The 26,442-nt window shown below is 42.6% G+C and overlaps 1 protein-coding gene across 7 annotated transcripts in view; it reads left to right on the top strand.

The window, feature by feature from the left end:
• The first annotated feature begins 6,111 nt into the window (after window positions 1-6,111).
• PIAS2 (protein inhibitor of activated STAT 2) overlaps window positions 6,112-26,442 on the top strand; it is a 56,979-nt gene continuing 36,648 nt past the window's right edge. For 5 of the 7 annotated variants that reach the window (XM_077816651.1, XM_077816645.1, XM_077816652.1 and 2 more), the window contains exons 1-3: window positions 6,138-6,207; window positions 10,934-11,089; window positions 18,244-18,718. In XM_077816651.1, the coding sequence (XP_077672777.1) occupies window positions 10,967-11,089; window positions 18,244-18,718 (598 nt within the window). In that variant the 5' untranslated portion in view covers window positions 6,138-6,207; window positions 10,934-10,966. Of the gene's footprint in view, window positions 6,208-10,854; window positions 11,090-18,243; window positions 18,719-26,442 lie in introns of all 7 variants that reach the window. The other 2 variants (XM_077816647.1, XM_077816650.1) reach the window with 2 other exon arrangements.

Raw genomic sequence — 26,442 nt, 5'->3', positions numbered from 1 at the left:
TGCTGCTGGCCCCGGGCTTCCTGGGTTCCCTAGGGACAGCTCTGTCCATCATTAGGGAATTTTTCCCCAAGAACCCCCTGTAACATTTTGCAAACCCCAGTTTGGGAACCACTGATCTAGCCCAATATGCTGTACTCTGACAGTAACCAGTGCCCAATGCTTCAGAGGGAATGAACAGAACAGGGCAATTATCAAATGATCCTTCCCCTCTCATCCAGTCCCAGCTTCTGGCAGTCCGAGGTTTAGGGACACCCAGATCATGGGATTGCATCCCTGACTATCTTGGCTAATAGTCACTAATGGACCTAACCTCCATGAATAAGATCTGGTTTGGTTGGTTGGGCTGCATGATGTGTGTGTAATGGTCTAACTGAACCTAACTTTTTGTGCTAGAACTTATTCTAGTACAGAATTTCAGATGCTACGTGGGTTTATTTAGTTTACTATCTTGAATTTTTGAGCCAGATTATGGTAGGTTGTACAGAAGGGATGGGACAAGGGCACCAGGAGCCTTCCTCCCCCTAGGCTAGCTGCAATGGGCTCGTCTTTGCTAAATAAATAAATGACTAAATCAAGTTGTGTTATGACAATCTTGAAGAGTTGTGACAACTTTGTTAAACATGAGTTTACAGTCAGTAGGCAGGACAAGTCATCCCTAATCATGGTTTAACCTTGATGGAACCATGAGGTCCATCTGCAACCAGCTGACATGGTGCTAAACACAAAGGTCCCTGTCTAAACTGACTGCAAATTTGTGTTTAACATTGAATTAATGTGACACCTCAAGGTTATAACATGATGCAATCTTTTAGAGTTGTTGATCCCAATGTGACAAGCGAGTGTAGATGCTGTGTGTGGCGTACCACTACCAGCCTCCCCAAAAGAGCAAGGGCGGTGCAATGTTTGCAGTCTTCCATGGTCAGCAGAGCTGATTGGGCTTGAGTGGGGATTTGCATGTTGCCCTCTGTCCCAGGGCAGTGGAATTCTCACTTCAGTATGCGCTCCCCAGAAGAGTTAGCCAGAATTCTTCCTGACAGCACTCGTTGCAGTGTGGCCTGCTGCACAGGCCGTGGCTAACTCATAGTCTAGAGCCTTCTGTTTTTAAATGTTTTTTAAAAACATTTTGTATATTTGATACAAGCTTAAAATAAAAGTGTCCCTTCTTGCTGACTGCAGGAAATTTTGGAATTTCAAAACCTTCTGGGGCAGAAAGCCTGTATCTTCCTTTTTTTAATGCCTCTTCTGTGTCTTCTCACAATCTCCCTACGTGAGCTGGTCTGGTTGCTTGCCGGTTTGTTGGCTCCATATTGCCTTTTAATAAATTGGTTGTTTGACTTAACAGCAACATTGCCAACAAAACTGAATATTGTGACTAGGCAATTATTGTAATTAGATAATTCTCTCTAGCTGCTTTTGAAATATGCTTTTCAGTTGCACTTCAGTGTTTGTTTTGCTGTAAATGTCTCAGCATTTCCTTTGCAGCAGGAGACCCATTATTCCATTTCAAAATTTACTGCCAGTGACATTTTTTACTACATTTTTATTAATAAAAATGAAGCAAAAATATCTCATTATCACTTCTGTTGTGATGAGACTGTATCTGATAGTAAATGGATAAAACTGAGAGCAATGAAATTATGGGATAATAATTTCAATATAGATAGATATTGCACTTTAACATGTTCAGACTTATGACAGCTATGCTACCTTCCCTCACATTAATAGAATAACATCACTTCATATAAACAAACAAAAATTCAATAGTTGAAGCTCACACTTCTGTCCAAAAGAATAATAAATATTCTTGTTAAGGTGCTGGACAGGGATTCAGGAAATCTGGATTCTAATATCAACTCTGCCACAGACTTCCTCTTTGAGATTGGGCAAATTAATTAATTTCTTTGCTTCCATTGCCCTTCTGTAAAATAGGCTAATACTTCAACAGCTACTACAGTGCTGGAGAGGTCATAGGTAAGACTATAAATAAAGACTTTTTGATAAAATATAGATAAATGCATTCTGTACCCATATGTTGTAAGACTTTTTTTAGAAATTAAATGTTTCTTTGGTAAATGTTTGACAGTCATGGTGGCTGAAATCCTCTATCCACAGAACAGGAACAGTAGCAATGCAAGCTTGTGCTACCACTTCCTTTCATATGCCTTAGTCCAGACCTGGAAAGATGGTTTGTGGGGTGAGGAGGTAGTTTTTGTTTTTTCTAACTCCACACACAATAGTGCCAAATAACTCCTAGTCTTCTGGCTTTTATGATCTGGATGCTTATTCACGAAGAACTGAATTCACCAAATGGACAACCAACACTTTTCAGTCATTATTTATCTGGACTAGATTTGAACTAGCTGTAGTTCAAGACTAACTAGTTAAGATTTTTGTTGTGCTTATCATCTTTCTGTCATGTCAAACAAGATTTATAGGTCTTTATTAGCATTCTATGATTTTCTACTTCAGTTGTAAGCTTTCTGGGGGCAGAGATGTCTTTTAATGTACGTTCTGTGAACAAAGTGGGCTCCGATCTATGACTGGGGCCCCTAGGCACTGCTGCAGTACAAGTAAATATCAATTTTGAGGAAGACTCCATCGTGAATTAGTTAAAAAGCATTTTAAACGTATTTCCCTATTACCGCATCTAGCAGTGGATTATTCTTTTGAAAACAATTATCTTGTATATTTCTAAAACTCCTTTTACTGTGATATGAGATACAATATACAACATTTGTAAAAGTTTATGAGGCTTTACAAACATATATGGTGATATTCCCTGACCAGTCCAAGACAAGAGAATGGACAGTCGTTCAGAAGAGGGAGGGTTTGAAGACGAGGGACTGGTAGAAGTGGTGGATTTTAAGGAAGATACGAAGAGGAGGGGGAGGTATTCCAGGCATAGGGGGCAATTTGCAGTTCAACATGATAGATTTTTAGATTGTAAATGGTTTATGACAGGGCCTGTCTCGTTCTATGTGCACATTGGGTATCATATAAATCAAGAATAGTTATATTTGGAGGTTGTTTTGTGATGATATTCTGGGAGAGTGGGACAGTAAGTGATGCTGTGCAGATGGTGGTGTGAGGGGAAGTCAAGTGTTGAACCAGACTGCAACAGTGCAGCGGGGTCATGTTATGAGGGGGCCAGGCCATGATGCGGTATGAAGGCCACATAATGTGGAGGGACAGTCCCTTGGGGGAGGGATAGCTCAGTGGTTTGAGCATTGGCCTGCTAAACCCATGGTTGTGAGTTCAATTCTTGAGGGGGCCATTTAGGGATCTGGGGCAAAAATTGGGGATTGGTCCTGCTTCGAGCAGGGGGTTGGACTAGATGACCTCCTGGGTCCCTTCCAACCCTAATATTCTATGATTCTAGTGGGGAAGATGTGATGCTGTGTGGAAGCCTCATTGCAGGGGGCTGCCAAGAAGGGGAGGGAATGATGCCAGGTGAAGAGGGGGGCATGACGGGAAGGTGATGCTGTAAGGAGGCCTCATGGGGAGACAACAGTGACAGTTGTGTTTGAGACAGTCATAGTGATGTCTATGGGGTGGCCTTGTTGGCCTTGTTGCAGGGGGGGCAGTGCCAGGTGGGGAGGCTATGTGGTGGGGGATGTAGTAAAGAGGAGGGTGTCAGGTGGGCAGGGTAGTAGTGGGGGCAAGACATGGTGATGTAGAGGGCAGGGTATGAGGGATGATGCCAGGTGGGCTGTAGGGAGGATATGTTGTAGGGAGAACAGTGCCGGCTGGGGGGGACATAGTGGGGAACACAGGCTGTGGGGAAGTATGTGGGGTATATGGTGTCAGGCCAGGGAGAGATGGGGGACATTGTGATGCTGTGGGGAGGATATGGGGGGGACGGACTGTGATGCCATGGGCATGGGATACTGTCAGGTACTGGGTGGAATGTGTGATATGGTGATGCTGCCCTAGAATCACAGGATTAGAAGGGGACCACCAGGGTCATCTAGTCTAACCCCCTCCCAAGCCAGATGGCTCTCCAGCCTCCTTTTTGAAAACCTCCAGTGAAGGAGCTTTCACAACCTCTCTAGGCAGTCTGTTCCATTGTCTTACTCTTCTTACAGCTAGGAAGCCATGCGGGGGGGGAATGTGTGAGTCATGAGGATGCTGTGTGGAAAGGAGTGTAGTGAGGAGGGGGGATTATAGGGGTGCAGTGGGGAGGACATTGGGGTGCTGTCTGTGGGTGAAGGTGGGGGATGCTGTGGGGAAGGGACACTGTTAGGCATGGGGGTGCTGTGGGGGAGCGGGTGTAGTGGGGAGGGCATGGGGGTGCTGTCGGTGGGTGAGGGGTGCTGTGGGGAAGGGACACTGTCAGGTGTGGGGAGGGCGTGGGGTGCTGCCAGGTACGGGGGTGCTGTGGGGGCAGGGATGCAGTCAGGTGGGGTGTGAGGGAGCAGGTGGATGCTGTCGGGAAGAGGGATGCTGTTGGGTGGGGGTGCATGCAGTGCTGTGGGGCGGGGATGCAGTAGGTGGGGTGTGAGGGGGCAGGGGGATGCTGTCGGGTGGGGGTGCATGGGATGCTGTCGGGCGGGGGATGCTGTCGGGTGGGGGTGCATGCGGTGCTGTGGGGCGGGGATGCAGTAAGTGGGGTGTGAGGGGGCATGGGGTGCTGTGGGGCGGGGATGCTGTCGGGTGGGGATGCAGTAGGTGGGGTGTGGGGGAGGGGGATGCTGTCGGGTGGGGGTGCATGGGGTGCTGTGGGGCGGGTGTGACGGGGCAGGGGGATGCTGTCGCGTGGGGGTGCATGGGGTGCTGTGGGGCAGGGATGCTGTCGGGTGGGGTGTGGGGGGCAGGGGGATGCTGTCGGGTGGGAGTGCATGCCGTGCTGTGGGGCGGGGATGCAGTAGGTGGGGTGTGAGGGGCCATGGGGTGCTGTCGGGTGGGGGTGCTGTGGGGCGGGGATGCTGTCGGGTGGGTGTGAGGGGGCAGGGGGATGCTGTCGGGTGGGGGTGCATGGGGTGCTGTGGGGCGGGGGTGCTGTGGGGCGGGGATGCTGTCGGGTGGGGGTGCAGTAGGTGGGGTGCTGTGGGGCTGGGGATGCTGTCGGGTGGGGGTGCTGTGGGGCGGGGATGCTGTCGGGTGGGGATGCAGTAGGTGGGGTGTGGGGGATGGGGATGCTGTCGGGTGGGGGTGCATGGGGTGCTGTGGGGTGGGTGTGAGGGGGCAGGGGGATGCTGTCGCGTGGGGGTGCATGGGGTGCTGTGGGGCAGGGATGCTGTCGGGTGGGGTGTGAGGGGGCAGGGGGATGCTGTCGGGTGGGAGTGCATGCCGTGCTGTGGGGCGGGGATGCAGTAGGTGGGGTGTGAGGGGCCATGGGGTGCTGTCGGGCGGGGGATGCTGTCGAGTGGGGTGTGAGGGGGCAGGGGGATGCTGTCGGGTGGGGGTGCATGGGGTGCTGTGGGGCGGGGATGCTGTGGGGCGGGGATGCTGTCGGGTGGGGATGCAGTAGGTGGGGTGCTGTGGGGCGGGGGATGCTGTCGGGTGGGGGTGCTGTGGGGCGGGGATGCTGTCGGGTGGGGATGCAGTAGGTGGGGTGTGGGGGATGGGGATGCTGTCGGGTGGGGGTGCATGGGGTGCTGTGGGGTGGGTGTGAGGGGGCAGGGGGATGCTGTCGCGTGGGGGTGCATGGGGTGCTGTGGGGCAGGGATGCTGTCGGGTGGGGTGTGAGGGGGCAGGGGGATGCTGTCGGGTGGGAGTGCATGCCGTGCTGTGGGGCGGGGATGCAGTAGGTGGGGTGTGAGGGGCCATGGGGTGCTGTCGGGCGGGGGATGCTGTCGGGTGCGGGTGCTGTGGGGCGGGCATGCTGTCGGGTGGGTGTGAGGGGGCAGGGGGATGCTGTCGGGTGGGGGTGCTGTGGGGCGGGGATGCTGTCGGGTGGGTGTGAGGGGGCAGGGGGATGCTGTCGGGTGGGGGTGCATGGGGTGCTGTGGGGAGGGGGTGCTGTCGGAGGGGGTATAGGGATGCTGTGGGGTGGCGATGGCCTGGGCACGGAACCACCCCTTCTCCCCACCCCCTGAGGGGCCCGTGGCCGAGCGCCCGCCCCGCCCCCGTGCGCAGCGGGGCCGGATGGGCTGCGGAGCCCGCCCCGTCACGTGGGGAGCGCACAGAGGGTGCAGGATGGTGGCGGCTGCGGCGGCGCCCGGCGGCGGCAGCGGGTAGAAAATGGCGGATTTCGAGGCGCTGAGGGTGAGGACAAAACTCGTCGCTACCCCGAGCGCCGGCCTCCCCGCGCCCACAGCTCGGGCTGGATCCCTGAGCCGGGGCCGGTCACTGATATAGAGTCTACCCCCCCCCCCGCCCGCTCCCACTGGCCTTTTGGGGGTCACCACCTCATCTGCCAGCCCCCACCAGGGTCTTCCCTCCCCCGCGTCCTTCCAGCCCCTCAGGGTCTTGACCCACTAGCCCGGATCTCCCCCCCCCCCCACCGCGTCTCCTTCCCAATCTGCCGCCTCAGGGTGTGCGGCCCCCACCCCCCCCGAGTGCTCGCACACTGCTGAGGGCCCAGGTTAATTCATAATTCCCAAACGGGGATGGGGGGCGGGGGCAGTCCAAGTGGAGGTGTCCTGCCCTTGCTCCCCAGATTTGGAGCTTTCTGTGATTGCATGCCCGGGCATTGATCTCTCGAATTGTTATTTGCCAAAGTTAGGTGGGGGAGAGGAGAGGACCCCCCCCTTTCACACACACACTTCATTGTAAATGTGGCTTTTTTTTTTTAATCTAAAAAGGGAGAACACTTAAGCTGTCTTTTAAATGTGACTTGAAGTTAGAGATGAATGCAGGCCTCAAGTTAAGGTGCTTTGTGCGCACACACACACTATCTTTCATTAGCACATCTCAATGACCTTGTAGTCCTCACCTGTATGTTCTTTGACTTCAAGAAAAATGCTTTCTATTGTCTGACTTTTTTTAGAGGTAGAGGAGTGGAAAACTTGCAAATCCTGGTTTCCATTTTCATGTTGAGATTGTTTTCCGACATCTTGAAATAATCCTTATGATTACATCCAGTTTACACTAGTATAGAAAATTTCTGCCTACTAAGTAAGATGATTTGTAATTGAGATCTGAAAGGAGACAATTATGCAGTCACATATGGTACCTTTTTTCTCTGTTTCACAGAAATGTGTATCATTTTGTATTAATTGGGGGCTAGGAGGACTCTCAAACTGATTTTTAAAATCAGATTTGAGAGGTTAAATTTGCCATCCAAATATATTGAATGAATTTGTGAACAGTATACCAATTTCCATAGCCCTTGCATTTGTGTATTTTTTTGTGGCAGAACTATTCCATCTACCCTTTTTCACTCGATATCTTTTTACACCGTTACATTGAACTCCTATAAACACTTTCAACATCAAGCACATTTCTTCCTTTGAAATATCTGTTAAAAGTCTAATACAAAGAGCTGACTACATCTGCTTTTTTTTAATATCTTTTTAATTTCCTTAAAGCATCTGCAAACATCTTTTTTTGGTATATGACATTTTCCTTCATATTCTTATTTTTAGTAAATACAGCCCAAGTCTGCAAGAGTGCCATGCTTGCAGTGGGAGTTCTATGTGTAGGTTTGCAAAACCACTCTTAAACTTTGTCTACGGTAGGGATTTCTGCTGTCACCAATTAACATGAACCCCAGTGCTAGCACCAGTGGGAGCCCTGGTGTAGAGAAGACTCTAGTAGGTAGGCTCCTTTTCACCAGGCTTAACTAACATGTGGGAAACGCTGGCAGTTGCCAGAGCTCTGCCTGTGTTAGGGCTCCCGCCAGTGCTCACATTGGTTCAAACAAATTGGTCACAGGCCTGGTGGGGAATTTTCCTAATCCAGATAGGATTTGAGGGAAGAGCAGAGGTTGGTCTTCCTGAATATGAGCTTTCTTTCTGAATTGATTTAGTAAGATTTTTTCTTTTTTCTCTTTTTTTTTTTTTTTTTCCAGGCAATATAGGTGTGGTTTTGTTTTGTTGGCTTTTTTGGGTTTGCTTGTTTGGTGTTCCAACCCCCCTTCCCATGTCCTACTATTGATGGTCTTGTCTCCCTGCAAACTCTACACCAGGGAACTTCAGTCTCTTGTTTTAGCTCACTTGCAGTTTGCAATAGAAAGGAGGATATAGCAAAATGGGTGTTGTCTCAAAGGAGGTATAAGATAAAAGGTTCCCATAAAGTTCATTCCATCTAGCCCCTAATTACATTCCGAATGAATTAGAAATATACATCTGAAATGTCCAGTGTAGAGGTGGACATCCTGAATTTCTTCACTAGACGATGTAGGTTTTGACACGGCTTAAATTATCTGGAAGGGACTCTTCCTTCTCCATACTTCTATAGATAGAAACTTCTGTAAATTCTCCCCTTCTACAATTTGATTGTTGGTTGTGCTGCTTTATCTTCCCCTCTATTTTTATCTCCTCATAACGCCAGATAGCAGGAAGTAAGTTATATGTGGTCTTTAAGCATATTACTACTGTGCAGGAGCATAGCTAAAGTAGCTTTAACTGTAAGCCCTTTGAGGGATGTGATTTGTATGGTGCATTAATAAACTATACACATCTATGTAGATTGTCCCTTGCTATGGCTGATAGAGGGCTGTATGATCCAAGAAAGCTTTATATTATTACTAGTCTGGTGAATTAAATGATCCAGGAGAGCAGTGGTTTTCAAACTGGGATACGCATACCCTTTAGTGGTACGTAAGATTTCATTGAGGCATGTGAGAAAAATCCTGTATTGGCAGACACGCATGATGTTATCCCTTACAGACCGTATCTCTCTTCTCCCCCCCCCCCCCCTTTTCATAGGTATATGGCGACCCTATCTCTAATGGGGGTACACAGTAGACTGCATTATTTGGAAAGCAGGGTACACAGTTTAAAAAGTTTGAAAACCATTGCAGTGGAGAATAGGGGCAGGATCACATTCATTGTAAATTATAGGAGCCTCCAACTTCCATGATGAGGGTAGGATTTGATTAGGAAAACTATGCTTTCCCTTATCCTCATACCCAGTTTATATTTCTGCCTCAGTTATTGGTTTAGATAAGATATATTGCTAGGGGAAAAAAAAAATCCCCATTGTCGAGGCACCTCAGTGACTCTCAATCCTCAATGTAGATATTTTCAGAACACTTCCTCTGAGCGGAAATGTTGTTACCCCCATTTTACAGATAAGACAGTGGGGCCAGAAAGACTCAGGCACAGATTTTTAAAAAGAAAAGGACTACTTGTGGCACCTTAGAGACAAATTTGTTTGTCTCTAAGGTGCCACAAGTGCTCCTTTTCTTTTTGCGAATACAGACTAACACGGCTGCTACTCTGAAACCAGATTTTTAAAAAGTATTTCAGCATTGCTCTGCTCAACATTGCAAGACCTAAGTACCATTAACTTCAGTGAGACTTAGGCTCCTTACTCACTCAGCAATGCAAGGCCTATGTGACTTATGTTCATATTTTTAGAGGCATTTAGGTCGTAATGACTTGCCCAAGGTCACACAAGAAGTTTGTAGAGGAGTAGAGACCTGGGTCTCTTCAGTTCCAGGCTAGTGCCTAACCCCTGGATTGCCCTCTCTTTGTAAGAGTTGTAGGGTAATGCTAGATAGTGACTGTTGGTCCAAAGTGATGGCTCTGATGTTTCAATTTCTATTTATCTTATTTGTAAACTGGGCTGTCTGTGATCTGGATCCTCTAGTCCAGAGACTATCTTGATGTCTGTTTAGCACAGGGAAGGTGGTGGTTTATGAGCCCTTTTTGTGATCCTATGTTGCTGCTGGAGAGAGTGCAATGCAGTGCATGTCTAGCCATTAAGGCCTTTATTCCCATTGATAGATCACAGTTTAAAAGACGGAGCATGAAGCTCACCTGTTTGGATTAGTGATCTGAATTACAGAAATTCAATTCACAGATATCCTTTTCTTTTAGACAGTTTCTTTTTGACAGCCACTCCTGCATGCCCCACAGTCAAGGAGGAGAATGTCGTCTTCTCAAACTGCTTTTATGGATAAACCTCCAAAAATTTCCTCCCTAAATTACTGTTTTGTGGATTAATCTACAGTATTGTCTGTGGCAGAGTTACTTGCTACACTGATGCTGAGCAAGCTGTTCACCTCAATATGTGGTCTCTACCTGTCTTGTGAAGGGACATTAGGGCAGCTTGGAAAGCTCAATTTTTATAAGTAAGGTCACTGGCAGTTTAGAAGCAGCAGATCAGAGTTCAGGCTTCAAGCTTGATTCTGGGGTTTTTTAGGCCAATAGAGTGTGAGAATGCTGTAGAGGCAGTGTGCTCAGCTTTCTGGGGTGAAAAGGCATTTTTATGTTGTGTTTTATGATTGTGGTATTAACAAACTGTGTGGGGAACCATTACCAAAAGGTTGGGGGCAGTAAGCCTTTCATTGTAGTTAAAGAAAACCAGGAGATCTTGTAGCCACCATATTCCCAATTTTTTTGGAGGGGTGTCACGGATTGTCACGGTACTCTATTTGTTTTGTAAAATTGAATGCTTTTTATTATACTTTGGTGTATTTGTATAAAGACTATTGCATTAAAGTATAAGCTTTTGTTGTCTCTCATACAAATGGTCATTGTCGTTCCTGAGCAAAACAATGCTCTGAACGTAGTTTCAAGAAAGTCTTGAGAAAAGTTGTTACCAAAAACATCCAAAGTAAGCCTTACCGCTCACAGACCTTAACATTGTGGAAAGATAAGGTGAATATTGATCAAGATGGTTTAACTGCATAGTGTATAATGGTATTTCTTTTAAAAGCATTGTGGCAATCTGAGGAACTCTAAGGTTTAGGTTGAAAGAAGCACACATTTGTGCTTATCTCTTAATATTTTGTGTTTTTAGAAGGAAGACTTCCATCTGTGTGGACAATAGAAAAGTTTTAGGTGAACAAGAATATACATGTTCATTCCTTTTATATTAGGAAACAAATTAGGTGTGACATTGGGAACCTGTCATGCCATTTGGAAGGAAAGAAGAATGTGCCAGCAGAAAGAAATTCAAGTGGATCCACATTTCTGTACCTAAAAAGAAGTTTGAATCCACATCAGGTTTCGTTAGGGCTTGTAAACAATGGAAAGTAAGTAGCATCTCATTTTAATAACTACATCTGCTTTCTGACTGGGTAATACTTGCTGAGACTCATCTAATCAGTGAACAGAGCAAGGGACTAATAATATCCTACTCAAAAGACACAGTGGCTGAGAGGAGTGCATGCAAGTTCGGAAGTCTCAAACTTCTGAGTTTTAAACTTCAGTTCCACAACAGAATCCTTGTGCAGCCATAGACAAGATACTTAACTTTTCTGCATCCATTTCCACACTTTGTAAAATGGGGAGAATAGTTGCCTACTTAACGAGAATATTGTGAGGATTAGTTAGTATTCGTACAATGTTTACAACATGTAAAGTGCTATATGTGTCCTTAGTATTAAGAAATAGAGGAAGAAAATGGTAATAGGATGTGCAGGTATACAAAACGTTTTTGTATATCTACAGTAAACTGTACTATTGCCATACTGTGTAACATTAGTTGTTCAAGTATAAAATTAAAACCACTGCACTTAACCCATTTAATTTTATCCAGTATAATAATGCATTTTAAAGCATGGGTTCTCAATTGCTAGCTAGGAAGGAAACAGCATATTATAAAGTGGATGAATTTTGTTTATCTTATGTCCCATTGTGCACATCTTTCAGTTTTTGTCATGTATTACTTGCATCAAGGGCTCTGGGTTTATGATTTCTAACCCAAAGCCAATGTGTAATTCTTGATAAAACTTGAGTGGTGGAATGCAGCTGTGACTAGACAGTGAACAGTTGTCTGTAACTATATGATGGAGAGATCTCAACATTGTTTAGAACATTCCATTCATTCAGTTTAATAAAATAACTGATTAATTGTAGATGGAAGATAATCTGTAACACTTGGGACTTCATCCTGCAGTCCCTGCACACAAGTATCCCACTGATTTGAACGGATTTTGTGTTACAGGTTTGGTACCTTAGATATTAAATTTGCGGGGCGGGGGGGGGAGATGAATTGTAATACTCTAGATTTTTAAAATCCAGTAATTCACACAAGCGATATTTAAAGAATGTTAACGGGGGGAAAAAAGTGAGATAATCCATTTCATAGGGTAAAAAAGCTATGGGGTTGCTCCTTAATACCTGAGTGGTGAGCATGTAGGGCCACGTTTTCAGAGATTTGTGGGCATCCAACACAAGCATGCAATTATGGTTTACAATACCATGCACTGGGATGCATGCAGCTTTGAAAACCTAGTGCTTAATTTCTGCATTTCCTCATTAGCTATACATTGCATTGTTTTTCTTGCCCTCCCTATTAGGGCCAGATAATCAGATGGTGTAAACAAGAATAGCTCCATTTATTTCAGTGCACATACTTATTTTTGAGTTAATCTTGCTAACATAATTTTTGTTACATGAGTGTAGAGTAGAGAACTAGAATGAGGAGGCCTTGTTCTGTTCATGAGTCTGTCACAGTGTTGCTGAGCCACCTTGGCCAAATCACGTAAACTCTCATTGCTAGGGCCCTTCCAAATTCATGGCCATGAAACATGTCACAGACCATGAAATCTAGCTATTGCAGGGGAGGGGCAGTGATGGGGGCACCCCAGCCAGGGGCTCCTACCGGGCCGTGGCTCCTGCTGCTAGTCCACCCCTGGACTGGGAATAGACGAGACTTAATCTTCCCCTGCACAGCTGCTCTGGGCAGGGAGATCAGACCCACCTCGGGCTACCTACCCCAGCTGCAGGAAGCTCCGGGGCTGGGCAGGGAAGAGCAAGTCCTGTCCCTCCCCAGCCTGGCTGGGACTAGCAGCTAGGAGCCCCTGGGGCACCCCCAGCAGTATGGGGGAGGTCAGACTTACCTCCACCTCCAGTAACCTCCTGTGACTGCAGGAAGCTCCAGGGCTGCTGCCTTCAGAACCTAGCTCTGAAGGCAGCAGAGAAGTGAGGATGGCAATCCCATGGATCATGCCTTCTCGTACTTACACACACACACACACACACACGCTTTGCCACCTTCCCCCATGACTCCCTTTTGGGTCGGGACCTCCACGGTTACAACACCCTGAAATTTCAGATGTAAACATCTGAAAATGTGAAATTGACTAATTTTCAAATTCTGTGGCCATGATATTGACTAGAATGGACTGTGAATTTGATAAGGCCCTACTCATTGCCTGTGACAGTCTTGAGATCTTTGGCTGAAAGGTGGTATGTAAGTGCATTAGCAGCACTATTAGCAGTCTGCAGAGTAAAAGATGAGTTGGGAAAAAGAATGTAGAGATTCAAGTACTACTTGGTTGAGTTTTTTTCCAAGTGGAGTAGTGGATGTAGACGTGCTTTCCATTAATTTCAGTGGAAAATACCTAAATTCCCTAGATTACTTTGGAAAGCTCAGCCACTGTTCACCTGCTACACTTAAAGCTTGAATTGAAACAACCATGACTAGTTTTTGAATAGTAACTACTACTTAGGAAAAGGAAGAACTACTTTGATTTCAACTTCTTTTTAAATGGGTGAAACTTTCCTGTCTATATTATTTGGATCTATTGACCTTCAAAATCTTGTTTTTGCAAAAACACACTTGAATTATAAAAGCACAGGAAAAACCACTTGAAGTTCCCAGACTATTTTTCCTGTTTTAAAACTTAAACATGGTCCAACAGAACTTCCTTCAAACTTTCTCCTGCCCGCTGCAACACCCTCTCCCCTCCCCCACAAAGAAAAAGGAAAGAAGCTGATCGGGTGCAACTTTGACAAAGCATGAAGTCATAGCTGGAAGAGATTTGATTTTTACATCTGAAGCTTGCATCCGTGTTTAAAAAGGGTGATGGTGGTTATATGTAAGAGAGACTAGAAATTAAAACTAAATCATAAAAACACCATCAATAGCCCATATCAGATCAGTAGTGTGAAAAACACACTGGTAACTAGGCTATAGTTTTGCAGTGTCTAGAGAACAAACAAAAAATGAAAACAACTTTTTGGAACCTACATTAGGTATAACTTGTAAATGGAAATATTTACTGGAAATTACTAAGGCATGATCTTGCAAATAGATCCACAAGAGTAGATGCTTATGCCTGTACAGGTTCCTGTTGATTTTAATGGGAATCCATAGAAACATAAGGTCTGTTCTGATGGATCTGTTTGCAGGATCAGGAAGTAAATTATGAAATAGGGACTTGATCCTGCATTCCTTACACATCCAAAACTACTGTTGACTTAAAGGGAAAGCAGAATGCAGCTCTAAGTGGGATGCTCTGTTAATGAGAGTGTTTAATCACTTGCAGTAAAATCAGTGTTAGCAATATTTTTCTTCAAAAGCACAAGTTTCGTACATCAGTGCAGTGTACATATTTTTCTACTTACAAGACGTATCTGAGGTGCATTGACTCTCCATTTAACTTGGGGGTTGTGACATTGATACCAATATGCAATAGCAAAATCTAGTCTTTAGAATTTCCACATTAAGCATGAGTTGTTTCTAGACATGCTTGACTGCAGATTTTGCCTTGATTAATTTTCAGGAATGCACACAAGCAGCAATAAGAGAAATGGAAAGCATACTGCAAGACATAGCCTTTTCTTTAATCCTTGATCAAAAGAGTTTCCACATTACATTTTGGTTTAAATTCTGTTAGTCACAATGGATTCCATAAATACTATCAGCAAAAAGTTTTGTTCCCTAAACCTAAAGTAAGAATTTCACAATGCTATAACATTTCTTTGTTGCATTTGGTATATAAACAGTCTGACCTCCAAGAGCATGTTAAGCCAATAAAGCATTTTTCTTTTTAATATTAAAATTTTATTATTTTCTTATATTTTTCTAAATTTCAAATACATTGCAAGACTCTTAATTATACTGTTAATGTAAGCTAATTTTTTTAAAGCCCCAATGTTTTCTTTAAATCTCCATCCCAGGCCCAAAAATAAACCTTAAAAATTTGACTTCATAGGGAGCATGATTGGACCTGAAGGAGGGAAATATGTCAAAGGATTTAAAATGTATATGTCCTTTTGACAGTTTGAAAGTCATTTCTGGATGGCTGGATATGTATATTTATCTCAAATCCATTTTTTTTCATGTTCAGTTTTTGGAGATTTTCCGCTTTCACTGAAGGGAGTGAGAATTTGAGGTGACACTTTTTTTTTTTTTTTTGGCAGTCAACTTGAGAATTCTGAGTGTGCTAATTTTAGCAGATGTATTATACTGTATAGTGGGAGAATAATTGCATATCTACCGTAAAATTGTTTGAAAAATAGAAGTTCAAAGATCATGTCAATACCTGCAATATGGCTAATAACTGCTGACAGCCAATTTGATTACAGTGATTCTAATACCAAGTTGTTACGGAGAAATAACTGTATAGTGCGTGATGTGAATTGGACATACAGAGCTGGGAACTATACAACCATGGGGTTGGGGGGGGAAGACTAGGATAACAAATCAGTAACTCGTTTCAGAGTAGCAGCTGTGTTAGTCTGTATTTGCAAAAAGAAAAGGAGTACTTGTGGCACCTTAGAGACTAACAAATTTATTTGAGCATAAGCTTTCGTCAGCTACAGCAAGTGAGCTGTAGCTCATGAAAGCTTATGCTCAAATAAATTTGTTAGTCTCTAAGGTGCCACAAGTACTCCTTTTCTTAAATCAGTAACTGTGTTACATCTCTGCTCTGGTGGAGGCAACTGTGGTTTAGACTAAAAATAACTTTTTCCCTACTTACCTAGTCCACAATTATATGATGGATTTATCTGCTCTAATACCAAAATAAGGGATAAAACTATCTTGAAATGTATTGTCAACAGTTTCCAATATCAATATTTTATTTACTTTCAAAAATTCCAAGACCATTTAGGAGTTGGCAGTAAACAAATAACATTTTATAGAATCCTAGGTCCCTGTCATTTCAAACTCCTATTTAGGTCATCTGGTTATCTCCCTGGCTAGTTAGTATTGTTACTTACAGTACATTTATGGATATCCTGGACAAAATACTAGAATGTGTCAGATCATGGGACTTCCTCTACTTCCTCTGGAAGACTTCCACACTGCACACCTTACTGTGTTTCAGTCTCATGAAATCTCTCCTGTTAGTCACCCTAATTCTTCCCTTCAGCAGTTTTTTGATTCTGTAACTTCTAGCAATATCATGTATCATTCTACATAATTCCTCTCCACCTTTTACTGTTCAAATAACTGTAGCCAGTTATCATAGTACCTTTAGATGGCATCTGTTAGCCAAGTATTAATGGGAATTCCCACTAAAAAGATGTATCAAGACTGTCCAAGACTTTATCACACTCTTATGAGAAACTACCTTTCCAATCTCAATTACTGTCAACTGCTAATAGTCTAGGAAAAACACACCCCACTTCAAACATTTTAGATTGTAAATATTCAAGATGAATAATTAAAGGATAATTGTTTAATGGTGATGGGAAGAAATAATAGAAACGTATGGTCTGATTTTCCTGTTTTCCCTTCATCTTTCTCCCTCAATTCCAGCTGAAGTCAATGGAAAGTGTGGGTGCTTCACACCTTCGAAAATGAGGCCCTTAGTTGTCATCATAATAGGATAGAAAGGCGTGGTTTACAGAACATTGTCTGGGAACCAGGAATAAACTACAGTAGAACCCCATTTAACTGAGCCTCCATTATACAGCTCTCCATATTTATCAAAGCACCAGCTGCCTGGGGCAGACAGTGGCCAGGGCTCGGGAAACCATTCTCTGGGTTATTTGGATTTTTGGTTATCTGATCTGGCCCCAGTCCCAATTAGATCAGATAATCTGGGTTCCACTGGAATTTTAACACCAGCTCAGCAACTGGTCCCCCTGTTGTGTTGAGTGAGTCTTTTCAAGGAACTCTCAACTTTCAATTTTTTGTTAAACTGACTAGATTTCAAGTAGCTTTATGTATTAACCTGCCTCTGGCAGGGGGGAAATAAATCAGTCTTGTGGTTTTGCATACACATTTTCCAGTCGTGTTTCCCTCTCTCTCAAAATTATCTTCTCTGTGGAATAGTCCTCTACAAACAGGAAAACTGACCGACTAGCTGAATATACAGGTGAAATAGTAAACGGTCTAAATACAGAGAACTCTCAAATTCACAGAGTAAACAAGCTGAAGAAAGACTTTATTTTTTTAAAAAAGAAAAGGAGTACTTGTGGCACCTTAGAGACTAACCAATTTATTTGAGCATAAGCTTTCGTGAGCTACAGTGAGCTGTAGCTCATGAAAGCTTATGCTCATATAAATTGGTTATTCTGTAAGGTGCCACAAGTACTCCTTTTCTTTTTGCAAATACAGACTAACACGGCTGTTACTCTGAAACCTTTATTTTTTTAGGTGCTACTTGTGATAATAGGAGGGGAAAGGTCAGGTGGGTGTGAAGTTTTAAGTTGACAGTATCCTTTTAATTTTCTAAAGCATGAAATCAGATCTGAAAATTAATGAGTTAATTATGAAATGGCATGTAGTAACTATTGTTTGGGACCTAGATGCACTTTAAAAAAAAAAAAGGTAATCAAAATTACCTTTAAATGAGCACTAATCCTTTTTAAAATGTTGTTTTACTTTGAAAAAATCAGTGACGTTGAATAGTAACAATTCATAATTCATATAAATTTTTGCAAAATTAGTTATCTATCTAGTTCATGGTTTCCCTAACTCTGGAAAGTTGAGCCCTTCTTCAGGAGAAGAAACCAACTGCACCTCCTTTTGATCCTACCTGAGGAAAGAAAAGGAGTACTTGTGGCACTTTAGAGACTAACCAATCTATTTGAGCATAAGCTTTCGTGAGCTACAGCTCACTTCATCGGATGCATTCAGTGGATTCCATCCGATGAAGTGAGCTGTAGCTCACAAAAGCTTATGCTCAAATAAATTTGTTAGTCTCTAAAGTGCCACAAGTACTCCTTTCCTTTTTGCAGATACAGACTAACACAGCTGCTACTCTGATACCTGAGGAAGTGATCCCGCTCTTTAGCAAACACTGGTCTAGTTGAATAGGCAAGATCATACTCAAATTTTGGAAATGCGCAAGGGGCAAAGCTATACTTAGGGAGAGGCACTACTGGTTTTTAAAGAATAAATACTAAACCTGAGCAATAAAAATCTATGTACTTGCAGAAATGAATTTTATATGCTGTACATATTGGGAGTACTGTGCTAACCTTATCTTTTTTCTCCCTTTAGAATATGGTATCAAGTTTTCGAGTTTCTGAACTACAAGTGTTGTTGGGCTTTGCTGGACGTAATAAAAGTGGGCGCAAACATGACCTCCTGATGAGGGCACTGCATTTATTGAAGAGTGGCTGCAGCCCAGCCGTTCAAATTAAAATCCGAGAGCTCTATAGGCGTCGGTACCCAAGGACAATTGAAAGTCTGTCTGACTTGTCACCTGTAAAACCTTCAGTTTTCAATTTGGATAGTAGCTCCTCTCCTGTGGAACCTGACTTGGCTGTTTCTGGAATCCACCCACTACCTTCTACTTCAGTCACCCCTCAATCCCCTTCGTCGCCTGTTGGTTCTGTGCTGCTTCAAGACACTAAGCCTCACTTTGAGATGCAGCAACCATCACCTCCAATTCCACCCGTCCATCCTGATGTTCAGCTAAAAAGCCTCCCATTTTATGATGTGCTTGATGTTCTCATTAAACCTACAAGTTTAGGTAAGTGTTAAATTAAGCAATCTGTAGAGTTTGTTGTTAAGACTGACTAAAGCAACCATCATTTTGATCATTACATCTGATCAGTAAATCCAGATCCATAAAATAGTGAGCTTCCCACATTAGACACTTGTATAGAGGTCAACATTTCCACTTTTTGAAGACAGACAGTGCTGCTTGTCATTTTATAAATTGCTCTAATTTCCACTCCCAGAAGCAATAATGTTCTTTACCTGCAGCCAAGTGACACTCAAAATCATGGTTCTCTTCTGCCTTTGAAAATACTAAAGAAATGACTTCCTGTATGATCTTTGCAGCAAAATGTACCTATGATCAGTATAACCAAGAAGCAAACCTATCAGGGCCAGTAGAAAATGGATTTTGGAAATTTTTGATCCATGTGGGTGATCACAAATTGCGCCGTCATGTTGCTAGAAGGAAGTTGTCAAGGCTAGCAAACTGTCCTCCAGCTACAGAAAATTTGAGATGTTTGTTTTCAGGGTAGGCCAAGAAGAGCCCAGCTCTTCCATAATGAATGTGACATTATACCAAATGAGTGAAGTAGATTTAATCACTTGATGAATGTTGGTTGTGCAGAAATGATTGTTCACCTTACCTGTTGTTGACTGAGGCTGTGGCTACATTTGCAGAGTTTTTACACGGTCAGTTTCACCAGTGATAGGGAACTGGTAAAAGAAAAGTGCTGGTTTGTGTTCTCGCTTACTTCCACAGGCATCAGATCATGTTCACATTTGTAACACTTACATTGCCAATGAGAGCAGCGCATTGAGGGCAATTATCCCACAGTGCAGCTCTCTCCATTTTGAGGATAGGTCTGGTGGGAAGGAGGGGTGATCGCGGGGCATCCTGGGTCTCTGCACAGTCTCCTCTCCCCAAACACTGGTCAGCTCCAGTAGCTCAGCACTGCTCTAAGCAGGGGATCATTTGCTCTGATAAGTGAGCACGTGCCAAGAAAACAGGAAGGGGAGTTTTAAAGTTCCTGAGGCTTTACAGCGGGTGGGGTAGGACATCTGTTTACATGGTGTCAGAGCTGCTGGCCAGAGTGGTCACCTTAGGCACTGTGGGATATCCTCAGGAGGCTAAAAGCCATGTGAACAGGAGGAATGTGTCTTCACTTGCACATCACCACAAAAGTGTCACCTGTAAGAACTGTACGCCTCTTGTGGAGGTGGTTTTCTGTTTGCGGTGAAACGTCTGAGTTTCACAGCAAAAAGTCATTGGCAAGTGTAAACGCTCTCGTGGTTTTTGCGCAAAAAAGGGACTTTTTGCGCTTTAAATGACAAGTATAGACATGCCGTGACTGTTTTTATTGGAGTACAGAATAGAACTGTTGTGTGCACTTCAGCAATTTGAAGTCCTGCTTATCCTCAAAGGCCCAGATTTTAAAGGTATTTAGGCCTTGGCGCACTCAGTGTTGCAATGCTTATGCGATTTAGGGACCTAAATCTTGTTTTCAGAAGTGTTGTAGGCACTTATAGCCTTAGACTAGATCACTTCTGAAAATGAGATTTAGGCTCCTAAATGATGTAGGCATTGCAACGCTGAGTGCACCAATGCTTAAATACCTTCAAAATCTGGGTCTAAATTCAGCTCCTGGAAAACATATTGTATCTTTATGAATGTTGGTTTCTGCTTTTTTTTTTGAACTTCAGTTTGTTGCCTCACATTTAATATTCATGCCTCCGAGACTGCGCATAAGATGGTCCCTACCTCCATCTTTGCTCTCATTTTCTCTCACGCTCACTGCTAATTGTGGGCATTTTTCTTAATTCCTTTGTTTTTTCCCTTCACTCTTCTGTACCTGCCCCCATGACTATGATAGGCTTTTTTATCATTTGTTAGTAGCTCCCTCTTTCCTTAAAAACCCATTTCTTCACACAATCTCTTATAAGTGATCACTATACTCTTCCCTCAACTGAACTTAATCTTTTGGATTGTAAACTCCACAAGGCAAGGATTGTGTCATTTTCTGTTTTTGTACAGTATCAAGCACACTGGTGCTGAGCAAGTAATATAATAACTAGGGCTGTTGATCACAGTTAACTCACACAATTAACTTAAAAAATTGCAATTAATTGCAGTTTTAATCACACTGTTAAACAATACCAATTGAAATTTATTAAATATTTGTGAATGTTTTTCTACATTTTCAAATATATTGATTTCAATTACAACACAGAAAACTAAGTGTACACTGCTTACTTTATATTATCATATTTGATTACAAATATTTACACTGTAAAAATGATAAAATAAATAGTATTTTTCAGTTCAGCTCATACAAGTACTACAGTGCAATCTCTATGGTGAATGTGCAGTTTACAAATGTAGATTTTTGTTTGTTACAGAACTGCATTCAAACAAAACAATGTAAAACTTTAGAGCCTACAAGTCCGCTCAGTCCTACTTCTTGTTCAGCCAATTGTTAAGACAAACAAGTTTGTTTACATTTACAGGAGATAATGCTGTCCGCTGCTTCTTTACATTGTCACCTGATTGTTAGAACAGGCTTTCACATGGCACTTTTGTAGCCTACATTGCAAGGTATTTACGTGCCATATATGCTAAACGTTCATATGCCCCTTCATGCTTCGGCCACCATTCCAGAGGACATGCTTCTATGCTGATGATGCTTATTTAAAAAAAAAAATGCATTAAATTGGTGATTGAACTCCTTGCTGGGAGAATTGCATGTCTCCTGCTCCTTTTTTACCTACATTCTACCATATACTTCATGTTATAACAGTCTTGGATGATGACCCAGCAAATGTTATTCGTTTTAAGAACATTTTCACTGCAAATCTGACAAAACGCAAAGAAGGTACCAATGCGAGATTTCTAAAGATAGTGACAGCACTTGACCCAAGGTTTAAAAATCTGAAGTGCCTTCCAAAATCTGAGGGATGAGGTGTGGAGCATGCTTTCAGAAGTCTTAAAAGACCAACACTCCGATGCAGAATCTCTAAAACCTGAACCCTCAAAACAGAAAATCAGCCTTCTGCTAGTGGCATCTGACTCTGATGATGAAAATGAACATGCACTGCTTTGGATCGTTATCGAGCAGAACCCATCATCAGCATGGACACGTACTCTGGAATGGTGGTTGAAGCATGAAGGGACATACGAATCTTTACCGCATCTGGCATGTAAATATCTTGTGACTGGCTACAACAGTGCCATGCGAACGCCTGTTCTCCCTTTCAGGTGATATAAACAAGAAGTGGGCAGCATTATCTCCCGCAAATGTAAACCGATATAAACAAGGAGTAGGACTGAGTGGACATGTAGGCTCTAAAGTTTTACATTGTTTTATTTTTGAATGCAGGGGTTTTTTTGTACATAATTCTACATTTGTAAGTTCAGCTTTCATTGATAAAGAGATTACACTCCGGTACTTGTGTTAGGTGAATTGAAAAATACTATTTCTTTTTTACGGTGCAAATATTTGTAATAAAAAATAAATATAAAGTGAGTGCTTGTACGCTTTGTAGTGTGTTGTAATTGAAATCAGTATATTTGAAAATGTAGAAAACATCCAAAAATATTTAAATAAATGGTATTCTCTTGTTGTTTAACCATGATTAATGACACGATTAATCACAGTTAATTTTTTTTAATCGCTTTACAGCCCTAATAATAACTGTTAATTTTTCAGAGTTGTGAACATGTCTTAATGATTTAATAAATTTGTTGATTGTAAATAATGGCTTCTCCAGTAGTGTGAATAACTACCAGTTAGATTTTCAGCATGATTGTGTTCAACTGGCAAACTTCGGAAAAATACTTCTATATGGGTACAGAATTACTTTACACAAGGATAGGTTTCAGAGTAGCAGCCGTGTTAGTCTGTATTTGCAAAAAGAAAAGGAGGACTTGTGGCACCTTAGACGGATGAAGTGAGCTGTAGCTCACGAAAGCTTATGCTCAAGTAAATTGGTTAGTCTCTAAGGTGCCACAAGGACTCCTTTTCTTTTTACACAAGGATGTAAGTGTAATCGAGCTATTTATATATCACTATAGCATGCTTTATTGGGTTACTACTAACCAGGTAGTCTAAAGCACTTTCTCTGTATATTGGTATAGCCTGGAAGAGAGTAGTGCACCTGTCTTGATTTTTAGCCAGTGGCTAGATCTAGTTTTGGAAACTTTTTGGATGTTCCAGGTCTTGGGGTTGGGGTTGGTTTGTATGGTAGTATACGTAATTTTTCTGGGTTGGTTTGTTTTTTGAGGAGGAAGGTGTGACGGGTTGGATCACAGAAGACCCCTTGGGAACTGCCAACTGATGTGCTTAGACTACCTCTAAGCCTGTGTCCCCTGCCAGCTTGGGACTTCAGAGCCCTGCCTGGTTTGAGCCAGACACACTTGCCTGCTACAGACCCAGACCCAGGTCTGAACAACGTCCCACAAAAGCTGCAGGCTAAACTGGAAACCGCCTAAGAAGTGTTCCTGTCTCTAACACTCAGATGTCCAGCTCCCAGTGGGGTCCAAACCCCAAATAAATCCATTTTTATCCTGTATAAAACTTATACAGGGTAAACTCCTAAATTGTTCACCCTCTATAACACTGATAGAGAGAGATGCACAGCTGTCCCATCCCCCAGTATTAGTACATACTCTTGGTTAATTAATAAGTGTAAAGTGATTTTATTAACTACAAAAGGTAGGATTTAAGTGGTCCCAAGTAATAACAGACAGAACAAAGTAAGTTACCAAACAAAATAAAATAACAGACAAGTCTAAACCTAATACAGTAAGACAGTGATTACAGATGAAATCTCACCCTCAGAGATGTTCCAGTAAGCTTCTTTTATAGATTAGCCTCCTTCTAGTCTGGGTCCAGCAATCACTCTCACCCCTGTGGTTACTGTCCTTTGTTCCAGTTTCTTTCAGGTAGCCTCTCCACCCCGAAAGGATATCTCTTGAGACAGCTGAAGACAAAATGGAGGAGTTTCCAGGGGCTTAAATAGACTTCCTCTTGTGGGTGGACACCCCTCCCTCCCCCTGTGTAGAATCCCAGCTACAAGATGGAGTTTTGGAGTCACATGGGCAAGTCACATGTCCATGCATGACTCAGTTTCTTACAAGTGGCAGCCATTGTTTACATGCTACCTTGAACATCCTCAGGTAGACTTCTTATGTGGATTGGAGTCTTCCAAGATCCATTGTCCATTTAAGTGTTTCTTGACTGGGCACTTAACTTGCAAATTCCTTTCTAAAGAAGCTGACCAAATGCCTTACTAAGGCTGCTTAAAATCAAACAAGTACACAGCCAATATTCATAACTTCGAATGCAAAAATGATACACGCATACAAATAGGATGAATATATTCAGTAGATCATAACCTTTGCAGAGATATGTTACATGGCATATGTAGCATAAAACATATTCCAGTTATGTCATATTTACATTCATAAGCATATTTTCATAAAGCATTATGGGGTGCAACATCACAGAAGGTAGCAAACCTGCATGAAATTTTTGTTTTCCAATATTTCAACCAGCTCTGGCAGTGTCCATATCTTCCAGGGTGCACTGCTGTAAGTGAAAAAAGAAAAGGAGTACTTGTGGCACCTTAGAGACTAACCAATTTATTTGAGCATGAGCTTTCGTGAGCTACAGCAGTTTGCTGACAGAGAAACGTGAGGCAATGAAAATGCTAAGTTTTTGAATCTACGTAAATGTGAACTGTTGCTCTACAATGGCTATGATTAAAAAGGAAACTGATTAGGTTTTGAAAATGACTTGATAATTGAGTATTACAAGCACTGAACGAAGAACAAACAAATCAACATACTGCAAGGAAGTTGTAATTGAGATTTGGTGGTTGTGTCAAATTTTCTTTTAAGACATTTATTAATATAAAGTTTGCTTAAAGTTTTGTGGATTGTTTGTTTATAAACCATCTATACATGTTACTATTCTTAAATGGCGGGGTACAGGATAACTTCTGTTTTTTCATTGTTGTATAACATGAACAATAAAAGTTTAAACTGGTCTGAAGTACTCTTCAGGAAAATATGGCTATATGCAGTAGGTACTCTAGCCATGGCTCAAATGAAAGTCCCCATGTAGATTGAAGACGGATGTCCTAGTCTTTGAATATATTGGATGCTTATATACTATGGTGTTGGGTGCCAGTATAAGGACACAGTGACATAAGAATGGCCATACTGGATCAGACCAATGGTCTATCTAGCCCAGTATCCTGTCTACTACCAGATATTGAGGGAATGAAGAGAGGCAATTATTGGGTGATCCATCCCCAGTCATCCAGTGCCAGCTTCTGGCAGTCAGAGGCTTAGGGATGTTGGAGCACGGGGTTGCATCCCTTACCATCTTGGTTAATAGTCGTTGATGGACCTACCTTCCATAGAATAACCTAGTTATTCTTTTGACCTTCACAACATTCCCTGGCAACGAGGTCCATAGGTTGACTGCATTGTACAAAGTACTTCCTTATGTTTGTTTAAAACCTGCTCCCTATTTATTTCATTGGGTGACCCCTGGTTCTTGTGTTATGTGAAGTGGTAAATAACACTTTCTTATTCACTTTCTCTAATCCATTCATGATTTTTTCAGACCTTTCTCAAGACCTCTTCTGCCACCCCTCCCTCAGTTGTCTCTTTCCTAAACTGAACTGTCCCAGTCTTTTTAATCTCTCCTCGAATGGAAGCTGTTCCATACCCCTAATAATTTTTGTTGCCCTTCTCTGTACCGTTTTAAATTCTAGTATGTCTCTCTTGCCATGGGATGGCCAGAACTACATGCAGTATGCAAGGGGTAGGCATACTATGGGTTTATATAGTGGCATTATATTTTCTCTTCTTACGTATCCATTTCCTAATGGGCTCTAACAAGGACCACTTTTGCTTTTATAATAGTAATGTCAGTTAGTAGCGTCAGCATAGGAAACCTTTCCAAAGAGATCTGGGGTCAAATTTTGATGTACATGTGCATGGCTTCTTGGCGGGGATAGCATTTTCCTCACAGAACTCAGTACGTACTCTTTTAAAAAATGACTCCAATATTAGAGTGAAATTTCACTTTTTTGCATCTGTATACCCTTGCAAACCATGAAAGTGAAACCATATTTTGCAACTGCAGTGAGTTATGGCATCCCAGCTGTACGTTTTGAGCAATGCTAGTTAAGTACCTCTGTATCTTCTAGTGGTATTGAAACTTCATTTTGTTAGTATTTCTGTAGGGCATTAAATTTTAAAAGTACTGTGCATTGTGCCTCTAGTGATCTCCACTTTTGGGTGGCTTGTGGAGCTGCTTTTGTTTTAGTCATGATGAAATACTTAATTTTGATTTAGGGATATTCTTTTGTAACCAAGTGCAGATTTCATACACGATTTTTAGAAGGTTTCTTTACCATATAAACTACCTAAACCAGGACACGAACCAGGAGTTTTTCTATCTGTTGGAGGTGTGTGTTTGTAAAAGCAACTGGTAGTCTTGAAAGATAATGTTAAATTAGACATAGTATAGAACCAAACCGTAGAATTTCCTTGAATGATTACTACAGTGGGAACTGCCAGCAATAAGGGGAGACTTGATAAAAATTAATGCTAAATCCAGGAAGAGGAAATGGACAAGTATTCCCACCTTGAGAATCTGGCCACAATATAAAAGCACAATTGTGCTACATGTTTGCATTCCTGAAGCAATTAAACCCTTCTCCTTGCTGGGTATCATGCTTATG

The sequence above is a fragment of the Eretmochelys imbricata genome, chromosome 5 (genome assembly GCF_965152235.1).
Source record: "Eretmochelys imbricata isolate rEreImb1 chromosome 5, rEreImb1.hap1, whole genome shotgun sequence".
In the NCBI taxonomy this organism is placed as follows: domain Eukaryota; kingdom Metazoa; phylum Chordata; order Testudines; family Cheloniidae; genus Eretmochelys; species Eretmochelys imbricata.
This window is presented reverse-complemented; position numbering and strand designations above follow the sequence as displayed.